General features: G+C 51.2%; 2 protein-coding genes across 4 annotated transcripts; one reads left to right on the top strand and one right to left on the bottom strand.

Moving 5' to 3' along the window:
* Positions 1-2,877: 2,877 nt before the first annotated feature.
* On the top strand, positions 2,878-6,252 carry Paxx (PAXX non-homologous end joining factor). Of its 3 annotated transcripts, none has more exons than XM_034504369.2 (7): positions 2,878-4,926; positions 4,998-5,058; positions 5,231-5,280; positions 5,368-5,558; positions 5,651-5,719; positions 5,876-5,963; positions 6,036-6,252. In XM_034504369.2, exons 1-7 carry the CDS (start codon positions 4,802-4,804, stop codon positions 6,073-6,075), a joined length of 624 nt encoding a protein of 207 aa, XP_034360260.1. In that variant the 5' UTR covers positions 2,878-4,801; the 3' UTR covers positions 6,076-6,252. The 3 variants fall into 3 exon arrangements, with proteins under 3 accessions (XP_034360260.1, XP_076793676.1, XP_034360259.1); XM_076937561.1 differs by having other exon boundaries at positions 5,228-5,280; positions 6,040-6,252; XM_034504368.2 differs by having other exon boundaries at positions 5,228-5,280.
* Positions 6,253-6,944: 692 nt separating this feature from the next.
* Clic3 (chloride intracellular channel 3) lies at positions 6,945-8,855 on the bottom strand. Its single transcript, XM_034506527.2, has 6 exons — positions 8,749-8,855; positions 7,933-8,042; positions 7,730-7,855; positions 7,488-7,594; positions 7,230-7,405; positions 6,945-7,155 (listed from the first exon to the last, which is right to left on the bottom strand). Exons 1-6 carry the CDS (start codon positions 8,782-8,784, stop codon positions 6,997-6,999), a joined length of 714 nt encoding a protein of 237 aa, XP_034362418.1. The 5' UTR covers positions 8,785-8,855; the 3' UTR covers positions 6,945-6,996.
* Between the last annotated feature and the right edge of the window lie 7,173 nt (positions 8,856-16,028).

Here is a 16,028-nt window from a genome sequence, read left to right as displayed (position 1 = left end):
TGGACTGTCCCCAGATTGGGTACCCAAACAGAAGAGCCTTGATGTCAGCCAGGGAAGCCCACACCCTCTCGACTCACCTTCTTTCTTCATCCCAAGCTTCTGTACACACTTTGTTTGGTTCCAGCCTGTTTGGGTCTTGGACTTCAAGAAAGGCCTCTACAGTGTCCCAGGAGTGGCCTTGTGATCACAGTGACCAGCAGGAAGAATAGGCTGCCTCAGTCTTCCAACACTTACAGTTGTTCTAGGTACAGAGGTTATAGGTGCTGGACACTGAGCCTTGGCAGGAAAGCAAGAGAATCCTGACAGGATGACGTGGGATTTTATAGGATGCAGAAGATTCTACCCAGCTTCCCTGCCCTACCCTGCAGTTCAGAGGGCCTAGCACACACTTGGGGCCATATCAGATAACCAAGGCTTCCGGGACTATGAAAGATGTATGTGGTCCTAGTGAATGCCTTGTCCAGTGGTGACCTGGCTGTCACGTGGTATCCCACACGCGTGATCCTATGAACCTCACCATCATTTGCCCCCAGAAGAGGAAGTGTGCAGCTCAGTGACGCTCAGGAGATGGGGACCAGATCTGTCTCTGACATACCAGAAGTATAGCCCAGAGGTGCCTGGCAGCCTGGGCAGTGGGGACCCAAGTAAGAGCCACAGAAGTCTGCTCTCCAAAGAACCTTGGCCTACACAGAAAGTCTGCCTGTGACCTGTGTGAGGAAACGGTGTGTGTGTGTGTGTGTGTGTGTGTGTGTGTGTGTGTGTGTGTGTGTAGAGGAGAGAGGAGGCTGGGGACTCTACACTCCATGGATGTATGCCTTGGGCAAACCCTCCTCCTCCTCACCAACACCCTGTAAGCTAAAGCACTCCCTTGTAAAGGCCAGCAGGAGACCCTGTGAGAGCTCTGCACGGGCAATGTCCTCAGCTTACCGGGGCTGCCTGAAAAAGCAAGGCAGATCTTGGGGCTGAGCACCACCAAGGGTCACCAGTGGCTCAGGTGTGGAGTACTTTCTCCCCAAGCTAGACGGCAGATGCCAGGAGAGAGAAGCAACCTTCACCAAGAGCACTGTGGCTAGGAAGTTCAGTAACCCAGGTGAGGAGCTTGGATGGCCAAAAAGACTGTCATTTGGCAGCAGGGAACAAAGCAGGGTGGAGTACCTCATTGTGTAGGCTGCAGGGCTGGCAAACTGGGGTAGCCTTCTTGGGAAGTGTCCCAGGGGTGGCTTCTATGTTGGAAAGCTTCCTAGGTAGGTAGGCATCTTTGAGTCCTGGTCAGCAACCCACCTCTTTTGCTGTGTTGTACTTCAAGACGGAGAAGCAACACTCTCTAGTATGTTGGCAGAAGAGCTGGTCCTGATAACCCCAGTACCAGACACGGGCCCTCTCCTGGAGCAGCATCCCCAGCCTGGGTGGGAGAACTGTGCAAAGCACACTCATCATGGGCTGGCTCACTCACGGAGAAAGAAACTTTGCTTCTCAGAGTGTCTTCTTGGGACTTCCATGCTTAAGAGTCTGCAGCAGGGGGCCCAGTGTCTAGGCCAAGTGAGGGAGCAGAATGTCCGGGTCAGTACACACAAGAGACTATTGGCTGAACGTGGAGGACTTAGGAAGGGCCAAAGGCGTCCGTGAGGTCTGCTTTCTCAAGAGATCAGCGTGTTGGTGTGCTGACACAGATGAGTGTCCCAGAGGTCCATCCCAATGCCCTACCCCAACACCAACCTAGAACCACATTGGATGTGGTCTCCAGTATGGAGAAAGCAGGGAGGCTTGGCCACTATAGCTTCAAGCAGCTCCCACATCCCTCAAGACACTTACCCCCATTTTTAGTAATGCTTGGGGACCCGCTACACCTGTTCCTTGATGGGTCCAGCCACCTGTAGGGCTAGTCGGGTTATGACACCTCTGTGCTGAATCTTCCCTCAAAGGGCTCTCTGGTTCTCTCTACAGCTCCCCAGGCACAATAAACATTTTGGTGAGGTTGACAGAAGCAGTGTTTCATAGGGTAGTCAGAACGTGGGTGGTGGGTGGTAAGGCCTGTCTAAGGCTCAAAACCACATAGGCTGGGTCCCTTGGGGCAGTACCAGCAGGGTAGGGTGCGGGTATGCACTCTGGGTTCTGGGAAAGGGCTGGACTTTAGTTTTTCAGGAGGAAGACCCAAGGTGCCTAAGGGCCCTTCTTGGACCCTGCAGTCCCCAGAATCTGGCCTAGGAGTTTGGTACTGCTGGTTTAGCTGCCCAGAAGCGTCTGCTCTGGGACCGCAATTACATGGACAAGCTACATTCCACCCTGCTCCGTGTGTGCCCTGGGCCCTGGGAGTCACTGTAGACAGATTTGGCATTCAAGTTCTTCTTCTTTTTTTTTTTTTTTTTTAAATTATTTATTTATTTATTTATTATATGTAAGTACACTGTCGCTGTCTTCAGACACCCCATAAGAGGGCATCAGATCTCATTACAGATGGTTGTGAGCCACCATGTGGTTGCTGGGATTTGAACTCATGACCTCCGGAAGAGCAGTCAGTGCTCTTAACCACTGAGCCATCTCACCAGCCCCAAGTTCTTCAAAATAGAAGGCTGCTGATATGTCTCTGAAGGTAAAGGTACTTTCTGCTAAGTCTCATAAGGTACTGTCTGCTAAGTCTCATGACCTGAGTTTGATTCCTGGGACCCAAGGATGGAAGAAGAAAACCAACTGCCCTTTGACTTCTGACCTTTGCACCATGGCACACATACATCCCCACACAGTAGAATGAATAAAAATGCTAAATAATAAAAATAATTAATAATAATGACTGAGGGAGGCGCTCACATTGGCCTCTGGTTTCTACTTGCACATACATGTGTATACATGAATATGTGAACACACACAGAAAGGTAAGTGTATTATTTCTGTGTTTATTCTGGACACAGTATAACTTGTTTAACTTGTGTGTGTGCTAGGGTCCCGTTGTCTACCCCTGCTGAGCTTCAGCCTTTCTGTCTGGATTTACAAGTGTATCCTACCATGCCCTGAAGTACCATTGTTTGAAAAGACAAAACTGTTCTGAAATGTCTGAGGGTAAAGTTGAATGCCAGCTGTAATGTGAATATTCTGCAAAAGTTAATAAAATAAAATAGAATTTAAGAAAAACACTGATTGTAAATTTGTGAAAATGTTGATAATTCTTCCATCTGGGGCTCATTATGGTATTTTTTCTGCTTTATAGCCAGTTTAAAGTTTTTCACTCAAATTGGTAAAACAAACAAACAAACAAAACAAAGCAAACAAATGAAACCAGCTGCTCCATAGGAGGCTGAGAAACAAATCCCTGCACACTTTAGCAGCTTAGAACAAGAAGCAGCGTTATCTCCGGTCCTTAAGGTCTGGGACAGGCCCTCTAGTGGAAGAGGATGGACAGGGCTCTGCTTCCTAGCTCTGACTGGCACTGGCAGGTTTCCCTGGGTTCCCTTGTGTGGTGGTGAGCAACACAATGGGATGGGAGGAATGACAGCTATCGCTTCTGCCATATTCCAGTCATAGAAACACCTTAGATGCGGCTTCTGGGAGGGGTCAGACAGAGGTGGAAGTGCAGGCAGACATCAAGGCTGTGCCAGAGACTCTAAAATCAGGATGTATGTACACAGTGACAAGCAGGGAAAGCAGGATGTGGGGAAGAGGGGTGGAGACTTGGGCAGAGCTGGAATGTTCTACATGGAGCCTCAAGAGGACACTTTCAAAAGAGCTACAGGTAGTAAGTACACCTGGCTGGGACAGGCAAAAACCCACGCAAAGGCTCTGGTGAGCAAAACTAGAAGAAAGTAGGAATTGACCATGTTTGGCTGGTTGATGGCACCCTTCAAATGTTAGCACAATTCACGAAGTCACTAGCCGCTCTCACCATGGTTCTCATAGGTTCATGATAGCCCTCTTGCACAGCCTTGGGAAGACTTCTGTTCTCATAGGAGCTCCTCCTGAGCATACCCTTCCCTGAGCTCCATTCTCTACAGGTGGTACCCGCCCCTATTCTGCGGGCCTTGTGTGGGTTCTCATCAGCATTTGCTGCAACGTGAGTGCTGTCCTGTTGGGTTATTCATCTCTCCCATTAGATCTCAGGTTCCAGAGACCTTGTGTTGGTGAAGGTGTCTCAGGGCTGACAGGTAGCACACAGAGGATCGCAACTCAGACAAGGAGGGTATTGCCTGGGAGAAAATTGTGTGGAGGAGGTCTCCAAACGTTTACCAAATTACTGTACTTACTCTTGTATTTTGGTTTGTTACAACTCAGCTTTGGAAAGAGATGTGTTTATATCTAAAGTGATATGAAGGGACAAGCGCCCAACAGTTTGGAGGTTCTCCAGGACAAGCCCATGGGGGATAGGCAGGAAAGAGGACCGGCATTGAAGAGCAGCAGGTGCGTGCAAGGTTGCTAAGAGGGACCCAGAAAAGCGGAGGAGTACAAGGAGTAAGGCCATAAGAGATCTCTGCTACCATACAAGGGCTACAGGGCAGAGCCCTGAATAGCTCTGGGGAACCTACTTCCGAAGGGGCTAAAACGCTAAGTCCCGCCCTCCGAGTGCCTCCAGCCCCGCCCCACGCGCTAAGCCCCGCCCTCTAGGTTGACCTCAAGTGCAAAGCCTGGTCCCCGGAAACAATATCAACCTTGAGTATTGCCCCTCCCAGCAGTCTTGTCCTTCCGTCCTTCCTGACACCACAAGTTCCGCCCCCGAGCGGGCACGTTAGCTAGCGAGCTACGGAGTTCGAACTTCTGCGCAGGCGCTCTCAGCCCACATCTGGCTTAGCTCCTTCGGCGAGACTGCCCCGCTGTCATGACTTCTCCGCCATTGTCGCTGCCGCTTTGCATTCTGCCGCCAGGCTCGGGCTCTCCCCGCTTGGTATGCTACTGTGAGCCTGAGAGTGGTGGAGACGGGGACCGCAACGACTTCAACCTCTAGTGAGTGGAGTCTAGGGATGTGGGGTGCGGGAGCGCGGCAGACGCGGTGCCTGACAGCCCCTCCCACCCAGTGTGACGGACGCCGCGGAGCTCTGGAGCACCTGCTTCTCGCCTGACAGCCTGGTGACGCTCGTGCGTAACAGTGCTGGGGATAGGAGACATCTAGGAGCCTGCCACCCTTTCCTCCCCTCCCCACCCATCCCCGTAGCAGTGGTTCTAATTGCATTTCCAGGGTAGGGCAGTTTGGAATGTCCAGTGGGTCCAGGGGCCTGGGAGGTTAGTTACAATTCCTTGTTCCCAGCAGAAAGCCCGATTTGGCCTAAGTGGAGCTGAGGATGTCCATTCCCGGTTCAGGTGAGTTCCAGTTAGGGAGGCCACGTGAATGAGAAGCTTGGGGTAGTGCTAACACTTCCTGGCCATAACACATACCTCCCTCCTTAGAGCAGCCTGCCAACAGCAGGCAGTGACTGTAAGCCTGCAAAAGGACAGAGCATTGATGACCCTTGCAGGGGACGCCTCTGCCCTGGCCTTTGACCTCTCCAAGGTGCCAAGCCCGGAGGCAGCCCCCAGGCTGCAGGCTTTGACTCTCAGCCTGGCAGAGCGTGTATGCAACCTAGAGAGGCAGCTGGCAGGTACTGTGTGTGTGGGCACCTGTACTTTCCCTCAGGGACATGCTTTTGCAGACCCTCCTGGCATTGAGTGAGATGTCATGGCTTTTTCTCAGCTGCAAAAGAGACTGCCACTAGCCCCATGAAGAACATCCAGCCAGCAGGCACTCAGTTCTTCTTACCAGGTAAGGGGTGGGCCTGGCATGTGGGTTGGAGCTGTTCTTTCTCTGAAACTGCCTCTTCAGATGCCTCATGTTTTAGGGAGAATCTTTCAATGTGGACAGAGTTCTGGCCAGGGTTCTTTGGAGTTTAAGATTTCCCTGATCCTATTTTTCTGGCAGAACTTGATCACCAGAGAGGCAGCTCTGGGCCTGGGGTCAGGAGACGACGGTGTCCAGGGGAGTCTCTCATCAACCCTGGCTTCAAAAGGTACTTGCCACCTGCCTTCCCTGTCCTGGTCTGTTTCTTGTCCTCTATGCATTACATACTCTTGTCTTCTAGTAAGAAGCCAGCTGGTGGTGTAGACTTCGATGAGACCTGAAGATGGCAAAGTCTGTGGCCTTGCCAGGAGCCTGTCTGCGAGGAAAGGGGAGATCTAGGAGCCCCTAGTCAGAGACACTCCTTATTCACTTCCCCTGTGGTCCTGCTGTGGCAAAAGTGTCTCTCATCCCTTCCCCATCAAATAAACTGCTCCCTTGGTGAGAGATGCTAGGCCAGACTTGACTAGTGGAGAGTGGCCTTGGGGAGGGGGCCAGAGAAGACCCCTTTGATGTAATGTGGTTGCAAACAGATGCATCAGGCTCTCAGCATCCAGGAGGCTCTCCTGCCTGCGTCTCAGGGTAGGCAACAGAGCTTTCTCAGACCTATTGTGTTGTTTCTGTGTGGCCAGCACAGAAGCTAAGGTTTAGAATGGTGTCCGACACTTCCAAGCCCCAACCCAGGTAGGGCAGATCACACCTGTCCCATACAAAGATTCAGAGAGGAGTTATCTTGGAGGCCACCACACGGCGTCAGACAGTGGAAGCCCCTTATATGATAGGGTTGGCCCGCAGCCTGCGGCTGGACTGAGGAATGTAGGCCTGCCCCCACCCACTTGGCCAGGATCCCAGAGGCTGAGTTCCATGGGGCTCTGCTCCCCACCCTCCTTGGCCATCCAGGGCACCCCACCCAGCTCTGGCCTGACTGGTTTGGGAGACTAATCCAGTCCTCTAGATCACTGATTCCTCTGTGCCAGGGCAGCTGAAAGGGGCCCAGGCCTTTGTGCCATACCATGGAGGAGGATGAACTGTGCTTTGCCCAGTGGACTCTCTTGCCTTTGTCATTTTGGGCAGCCCCCTTTGTTTCTCACCATAGGGTTGAGGTGGCATGATTGTGGGTTTCTGGCCATTTGGACATTCAGGACACAGTTAGTTGGAGCAGAGATGCTTTATGGGGCTGCAGGTGAGCGTATGGAGGTGGGGTGTTAACGGGGGTGCACAGCAGGCTGATAGGCTGCCAGTATCTCTGCGCTGTGCGGACACGTGTACTTGAACTCTTTCTCCTGTAGCGCACTGTCCAAGTAGCGGCGAACGCGGGACAGTTCCGCAGGGATGGGCAGCTGGCGGAAGTGCGCACACACGGTCTGTGGGTGCAGCGGAGTGTGATGATGGTCTCACTCGATGGCCCCCTACCCACACATACCCATCCCTCACTCACATCCACAATGTGTAGCTTGGGCAGCAGGCTGCAGTCAGCCAACGTGAACTGGTCGCCATCGAGAAATCGGCGGCGGGACTCCAGAAGTCGCGGTTCCTGCGCCCGCTCATGGTCCAGCGGTGCACGCAGGTAGCTGTCCAGCCTGGTCAGGGCCCGGAGCAGCTGCCGATACAGGGCTTGGGGGCAATGGCAACAGTGAGGACTCAGCCTTGGCCTTGGGCTAGCCCTCCTGCCTATATCCGCTAGCCCGTGTCTCACCATTGTCCTGTGTAGGCACCGGGTTCTTGATGAAGGCGGAGAACTTGTGGAAGATGTCGCTGCCTGCTGTGTTGGACTCCCTGTACCTGGGTGCCAGGCTAGGGTAGCTGTAGGTGGAGTGGTTCGAGAACTCCTATCAGACCCTCAAGTACGCTGTGCCTCAAAGCACCCTTCCTACACACTCTCCCAGGTGTCCCCCGAGGAGGTCCCATCTCTGCCCTCCTGCCCCATCGGGTGCTTACTCAGGTGGCCCCAGTGTCTCCTCCAGAAAGTCCTCGATCTGCAGTGTGTCTGTCTTGACATCCCCATCAGACAGCAGGATGGGCAGCTGGGCGCCTGGTGCGAAGTCCTTCAGCACATCCTGTGCCCTGTGGACACCAGGCAGAAGGGAGGTGGCTGGCCCGAGGTGGGCCGAGGCCAGGGAAGGGTCCAGGTAGTGTCTCACCTTCGTGTGTCCACTGTGGTGAGTGTGAAGGGCACACCCTTGAGGAGTAGGACCATGAAGAGCCGCTGACAGGAAGGGCAGTGTCCTACGCTCTCGCCATCCTCACTGGCCTGAGTGGGTGGAACAGAGGTGTTGGGCTTTGAGCAGATCCAGGAATCCTGACACCTGGCTGGGTGGGACTCTGTGTCCCACTGCCATTGGCTCTGGAGGCAGGCCAAGGCTCTGGCCTGGTTGGGCATGGCATGTACAAGTGTCTAGTGAGGGCCCTTGAATGGATCCCTGGAATGGGGAAGGCAAAAGGTGGGAACTTAGAGTCACCAGAGACTGGCTGCAGGGTGGGGCAAGCCAGAGAATCATCCTCTTGTGATTAACCCACACAACTGGGTGTTGAGGCTAACAGCTCTCAGGGAAGGAAGGGAAGCGACCAAAGAGGAGCCCAAGACTTACTCCCACTCAGATCTGAGCACTGGCCTGATAGCTAAAGGGCTATCTCTGGCGAGCCCCCAGTCTGGCACATGATCATGAATCTCTAGCTAAATGTCTAGTGCCAGCTACCAGATTGACACCCCCTTACCCAGGGGCTTTCTCCCAGAGCTGGGCCAGGTCCATAAGCCAAGGTAAAGAGCGGGGCCCAGGCTCTCTGATCCTCCTTATGGTAGCTCCTTCCCCAGGATGCCTGGCTCTACTCAGCCTTGTGGGGCAGCTTAAACCCACCACAGGGATAGGGACTTAGGCCCCATTAGGAAGACCCACCCCTCCTCCTGAACCACCACCACAAGAAGCCCAGCACCCCCTCCAGCCCAGGCTGCCCAGAACCTTCACAAAGAGCTGGAGCTTGGTGGTTTCAGCCATGGTGAGAGGAGGCGTCCGGTGGCAGCGCAGGGCACAGGGTGTGCCTTGGGAGCTCTTTAAGTCTCTCTGGATGCTCCACCCTCCCCAGTCAGTGGGCCCGCCCCACAGAGCCACCTAGGCAACAGATAGGTTGCCAGAGCAGAGCCAGCCGTCTATACAAGACCAGGGTGTCCATGCATAACAGTGACCACAGGGGGCCTGAGTCTCAGAGCCAGCTGTGAGTCTGGGATGCTGGCTCACAGCAAGACTGAAGCCTTGCTTCAGTGTGATTGTGTGTGGAGCTGGTGTGGTGAATGCACACAGGGTTGGATCTCAGCCCAGGAGCAGTCTCACAGCCCTCCGCGGTTCATTCCCCATTGTCACGTCCTTATCCCAGAAAGTCAGCCAGGAGTGGGAATGAGTAGGAAATGCCTCAGTTTACCTGTGTGACAAACCCTTCCAGAAGAGATGCCCCCTCCCTCCAACAAAGCCCAGTGAGGTAGGGTGGGCCCACATTCCAGACGTGTTCCTGGCCAGCAGGCAGATAAGCCTGGTCTTAGTGTTTAACCCAGCTGAGGAGTGGAATCCATGCCCTCATCCTGTCCACACAGAGCAAGTTTCTTACTCTAACCTTGACCTTTGCACGGCACCAGGAAGGGTTAGAGCTACCACCTACTGAAATGGGGATGTGGTCCCCAGCAGGGAGGAAACGGCCAGGACAGGCTGACCCTACCGGGCACACATCTGCCCTTTGGTCTTCCCAAGCCCACTGGGCTCTACAGTGGGAGTTCTTTGGCATCACTGTGTTTCTGCCTGTGTTCCATAGCAGCAGCCGTCCAGGAGAGCTGTCCTTTAGAACCTGTGCTCACAGAGGACCAGCACTGCCCACTGCTAAGACCAGGACCAAGAGATTGCTTTCCTGTCTCTGGCAGGCTGGTGCCATCCAGGCTACATAGTGCAGCCAAGGTGACTCCATACCTGCCAGCTCACCTCCTTATGCCTGACTCCCGGTCAGTGCCTCCACTGTGCCAGTCCTCCCTCCTCCTTAGCCCTGCCTGGTCACTTCCCTGACCTCATCCCGAGCTGAAGTGGAACACACCTCTGACATCCTTGGAGCTTGGATTTGTGCCAGAGGCTCCTTTCGTATCCTATTCTATCCACTCTTGACTCCTAGAACCAGTTTTATTTTGGCTTCTCACTGACATGGTCAGGTTTTGTTTTTGTTTTTTGGTTTTTTTTTGTGTGTGTGTGTGTGTGTGTGTGTGTGTGTGTGTGTGTGTGTGTGTGGTTTTCTGTCCTTTGCAGACAAATCACCACTGTCTTTTGCAGTCCCCAAAGCCTTTCCCAACTGCCAGTGGTCACCAGACATGCCGTATTTATATATTTTTGCAAAGATGCCCTTATAGATCCACAAGGAAGGGACAAAGTGGACAGACAACATGAGCAGTGGCTTGGAGGGAAAGAAAGAAAACACATCTCAAGAAACAAGCCAGAGTGATGCCAGCTGGCTCTTCACTGCTTCAAGGGAGCTGTGGACACGTCCTGTGTCAGTCTGTGGGTAGTAGGAGCCATCGATCTCCGCTCCATGTTTACAGCCTCCTGGAGTCAGCTATGGTTTGCCTCCCAAAATCCAGGGTCACCACTGCACCACTGAACTGTGTCCCCCAGGGTATCACTACAGAGAAAGGGACAAGAGGTGGGCGCTCATGTGTATGCCAACAGTCTGGCATTATAAGTTTGTTATGTTGCCTTAAAGAGGCAATAAAATTTAAAATGAGACTATCCAGTAGCTAGGATTTATCACAGGAGATATCCAGTAGCTGGATAGCTAGTAGCTATCCAGTTTGTGCCTAGGATATTTTTCAGTGGTAGAGAGCTTGCCCAGCATACCCTATGTTTGATCTTCAGCACCATAAAAGGGTTAGGGGATATTTGAATCCAGAGATGTGTGCACAGAATATCCTGTGAATATTATGGCAGAGGGGGCAGCATGATACACCTTTGCTCCACGGATTGTCAGGTGTACAGCAAAGCCTACAAGTGGGGAAGGGCCTGGAGCACATTTTTCCTCAGGCGTTTAGTGGAGCCTGCGGGCCCTATCCCAGTCCCTCTTGTCTCTGTATGGTAACCACAACAAACCAATACAAACTGGGAAACACAAAGAACTGGAGAAAGCATTAAGAGCATTGAGATCACGAGCTCACCGTGAGCAAGAGGCCTCGTTCGGTAACTTCCGACAGACAGACAGAGCCCAGTTGTTGTTTTGTCCACACACACCATATGCACTGTGAATTGGTTTGGTTTGTTTTGTTTTGTTTTGTTTTGTTTTGTTTTGTTTTGTTTTGTTTTGTTTTGTTTTGTTTTTTCTCTGTGTAGCTCTGGCTGTCCTGAAACTCACTCTGTAGACCAGGCTGTCCTGAAACTCACTCTGTAGACCAGGCTGGCCTCGAACTTTCAGAGTACCTCTGCCTCCTGAGTGCTGGGAACAAAGATGTGTGCCACCACTTCCTGTCGTGGTAAATATTCTAAAAGAATGAGAAGAGAGCCAGGCCTAGTGATGCAGGCCTGCCATCCCAACTACTTAAGAGTCTGAGGCAGGAGGATCATAACTTCAAGGCCTGCCTGGGTGACTCAGTGAGGCGCTGTCTCTAACAAAGTGTGGGTTGGATAGAGCTAGCCCAGAGGTAAAACAATTCCGTATTGTGTGAGGTCCACCAGTACCCCACCCTCCAAAAAACTTAATGCCACCTGCTTAAGCGGAACCCATGACTTACCAGGCTATAGGACCTCATCCTGAAATCTCTAGTACATTCAGAGCATCCTCTGGGAGCTGACAGACTGGCTCATGTCTCCTTCCTTATACATTTCACTCCTGACACAGTCAAGAGTGTCTCTTATAGAAGCCCTGTTCCTGTACAAAGTTGCAACATTTTTGTTTTTTTGTTTGTTTGTTTGTTTTTAAGATAGTCTCATGTAGCCCAAGCTGGCCTTGAACTCCTGATCCTTCTACCTCCACTTCTCAAGCGCTGTGATTACAGATGCATGTCACTGTGGCACTCCTCTAACAGCTCTGTTATAAGAATAGGGAGAGGGGGGCTGGGGTAGGTGTAGCGACATTCCCATAGCAGTAGCAGGTTCTCTATCCGCCCAAAGGGTTCTACCATGAACTGTCACATCTCCCCGGATTCATGTGTTGAAACCCTCATAGTCAGGGTAAAGGATTAGGATGTGGGGCTTATCAGAGCTGATCTGAGTGTAAGGGCGGGGCCCTCATAAGTAGAATCTGTAGTCTTACAAAGGAGATTTATCAGCCTTCCACATAGAGAACTCTGGTCTTAGACACCTAGCCTCCACAACTAAGAAGAATCAAGATGGTTCATGGGCCCCCAGCCCTCTGAGTTATTAGAGAAGCCCCAGAGGGGAAGGGAGGAAGGCCTGGTCTGTGAGGTGTTCAGAAAGCAGGGGCAGTTGAGAAACTGTCAGGGCATGGCAAAGAAACACAGGCCAAGCCAAGGAAGGCATGGTAGCTTATGCCTGTAATCCCAGCATTTAGGAAACAGGCAGCCTGAGCAGAATACAAAGATCCTGTCTCAAAAACAAACAACAATAAAAATCAATGACCAGCAAGAGATGACTTCGTGGTCAAAAGCACTAGTTGTTCAAACACAAGCCTCAAACCTGCCTCTGATCCCTGGAACTGATGGCTGGAACAAACAGCTCTAAAACCATGGAATATGCAGGCCTAAGCACACATTCACATGCCCCCCCCCACACACACACAAATAAGGAAAAAATTTAAGTGCATAGGTTCACAATGACATTTTTTTTTTTTTTTTGTAAATAGAGGAGGATTCCATGAGAATGCCAACTGATGCACAAAAAAAAAAAAAAAAAAAAAAAAAAAAAAAAAAAAAAAAAGGTAATTACCAGTCCTGGGCAATGGTCTACTGCCTCATTGTCAAAGTACTACAAGAGAAAGGTCCTCCCAAACTCCAGGACAAAGCGACCCTCACCAGGACTCCTGACATTGGCATATTATAGCATACAGTATTCTTCCCAAAGGATATCCAACTGTATCTGACCCAGGAAAAAATCAGACGCACTCAAACCTCTGCACTTGTCAAACCTGTCCTGGTGGAGAAAAAAAATCAATCTCTTCCAGAGATACTGGTGGCATAAAGAGAGACAGGCAGCTACTCTAACTGGCCCTAGAGGGAGATTTTTTTTTTTTTCTTTTCTGGGTTTTGATTTTAGACAGGGTCTTTTTTTTTTTGTTTTGTTTTGTTTTGTTTTGTTTTTTGTTTTTTGTTTTTTGTTTTTTGAGACAGGGTTTCTCTTTGTAGCCCTGGCTGTCCTGGAACTCACTCTGTAGACCAGGCTGGCCTCGAACTCAGAAATCTGCCTGCCTCTGCCTCCCAAGTGCTGGGATTAAAGGTGTGCGCCACCACTGCCCAGCGTTTTAGACAGGGTCTTATGCTGTCCGTGTTGGCCTTGAACTCCTGACCCTCCCACTGTTGCTCCTGAGTGCTAGTGTTACAGGTATCCCTACCAAACCTAATGTGCTGGCTAGTTCTTTGTTAACTTGAGGGAAGCTACAGTCACCTGGAAAGAGGGACCCTCATTCAGAAAACATCTCCATTAGATTGGCCTGCAGGCATGATTGAGGGGCATTTTCTTCATTATTGATTGATAGGGGAGGGCATGCAGCCCACCATGGGTGTTTGTCCCTGGGCAAGTGCTCTTAGATTGTTTTAGAAAGCAGGCTGAAAGGAAGTACAGTGTTTCTCCATGGCCTCTGCTTCAGTTCCTGTCTGCAGGTTTCTGCCTTGAGTTCCCTCTGTGATGAGTCGTAAGACAAAATACACATTTCTTCCCTGAGCTATGTTTGGTTGTGGTGTTTATCACAGCAGTAGAAAGCAAACTAGGACACCTGGCTTTTCTCCCCCTTCAACACTGCATGGTATGAACCTTATTTAGTCACAACAGTAATTCACCATCGCCAGATTGGAAACTCCAGAAAGTGAGTCCTTCCTAGTCCCAACTGCAGACCGGGCCATCTCCAATGGCCGTGGACTTGGTGGGCACTGGGTAACTTGCTCAGCTGGTTTGCTGTAGGCTGGTCTGGCGATGGGTTTCTTGTGACACAGTAAGGATAAGGGCAATAGTGCCGGCCGGCTCTAGCCCTGCAGGCTGCACACATGGTTGCCCTAATTTGCCTCCAGCCTGTAGCCTGTGGCTGCTCTTCCAGCAGAAGCTTCTGGTCCATGGCCACCCAGATGTCTCTGTTCCTTCCAGCTCTGCTCAGCTCCTCAGCCTACTCAGCTTGAATTGGGGATGGCGGTGCCCTCATAATTCCAGTGTCCTACAGCTTTTTAAAAAGCTATGTAGGAAATGCCTCAGGGTCTAGGGTGACAGCATGTTGTGGTGGGGAACTGTGGAGCAGGGCAGAAGCAGGTTGGGATGGTGTGGCTGCTAGAAGTGAGCTGCTACCTATTTCTGATGGGTTAGCACAAGAAGGGTGTCAACAGCCATAGGATAGGTGTGGTGACACACACCTTTAACCTCAGCACTGGGAAGACAGAGGCAGGAAGATCTCTTGAGTTCAAGACCAGCCTGACCAACTTCCAGGACAGCCAGGGCCAAACAGAGAAACCCTGTCTTGAAAAAACAAAAACAATGTTCCAAACCATGAGCTTGTGCAGAGGGAGGGAGTGGGGTGCACACCGTTCTTACAACTGTTCTGGAGGTTTCAAAATTAAGATGGTGGGGTTACACTTTAGGATTGTCACAGATTCAGAAGCTTAAAGCACTTCATCCGAATCCATGTCCTGTCTTCAGTGCACTTCACTGGGTCCCGGGGGCCCATCTGAAATCTCTTCTGGAATTCAGGATTTTGTTCTATGTGTGAAAGCAAGAGAACAACTTCAGGAGTCTACCTCTGGTATCTACCACACTTGTTTTTATCATTATTGTAGATTGAACCTGGAACCTCAGGCACGCTAGGTAAGTGCTCCACCTCTGAGTTGTGCTCCACCTCTGAGTTGTGCTCCACCTCTGAGTTGTGCTCCACCTCTGAGTTGTGCTGCACCTCTGAGCCGTGCTCCACCTCTGAGCCGTGCTCCACCTCTGAGCCGTGCTCCACCTCTGAGCCGTGCTCCACCTCTGAGCCGTGCTCCACCTCTGAGCTGTGCTCCCAAGCCCCTTTCTACTTTTGTTTGCTATTTTGCAATAGGGTCTCATTATGTAGCTCTGGGGTGGCCTAAACTTGTTATGTAGACCAGGCTGGCCTTGACTCAGAGACCCACCTGCATCTGGCACTGCCTCTGGAGTGCTGGGATTGAAAGTGTATACCGCTGCGGCATTTTACTTTTTGAGGCAGGATATTTATTAAGTGGTCCAGGACAGCACTGACTCCTTTTATAAACCTCGTGTGTTTGAACTTGTGGTTCTGCTTCAGCATCCGATAGCTGGGATTTCAGGCCTGTGCCAAGAGTCCGATATTTTAGGTTTGTTTCTTTTTGTTTTTTTTTTTTTTTGTTTGTTTGTTTGTTTTGTTTTTGTTTTTGTTTTCCGAGACAGGGTTTCTCTGTGTAGCCCTGGCTGTCCTGGAACTCACTCTGTAGACCAGGCTGGCCTCGAACTCAGAAATCCGCCTGCCTCTGCCTCCCAAGTGCTGGGATTAAAGGCATGCGCCACCTCTGCCCGGAGGTTTGTTTCTTAAGATTTATTTTCGTGTGTGTCTGTATGTGTGTCCATCCATGTGTGTGTGACTATGTGTCTGTGTGTGTCTGAAGAGGCCAGGGAAGGACACAGGGCCTTTTAGAGCTAGAGTCACAGGTGGCTATGTGACCTGAGAGCTAAGATTCAGGTCCTCTAGAAGATTAGGAAGTGACAACTGCCGAGCCATCTCTCCAAACCCCTAAATTAATTTTTATTTGTGTGTGTGTATCTGTGTGCATATATCTGTGAATATATACCACATATATATGTGTATGTGTGGAAGCCAGAAGGTGCCAGACCCCCAGGTGCTGTAATTACAGGCATTTCTGAACTCCCCAACATGGGTGCTGGAAACTGAATTCTGATCCTCTGCAAGCCTATCAAGTGCTCTTGATAGTCCATGGCGCCTGCATTCCCAATTCTTAACGTGCTCACCTTTTCTCTCCTACTTTGCCTCTCAGGCCAGGAAAACCTCAGCTCACTGGCTGGGGCACCCGTTCTGGGCCCAGCCTCTGGGAACTGTAACAGGCCACATAGCCTCCATA

This window comes from Arvicanthis niloticus, chromosome 6 (genome assembly GCF_011762505.2).
Source record: "Arvicanthis niloticus isolate mArvNil1 chromosome 6, mArvNil1.pat.X, whole genome shotgun sequence".
Classification (NCBI taxonomy): Eukaryota; Metazoa; Chordata; class Mammalia; order Rodentia; family Muridae; genus Arvicanthis; species Arvicanthis niloticus.
The sequence above is the reverse complement of the archived record's forward strand: the minus strand, read 5'-3'. Positions and strand labels throughout refer to the sequence as shown.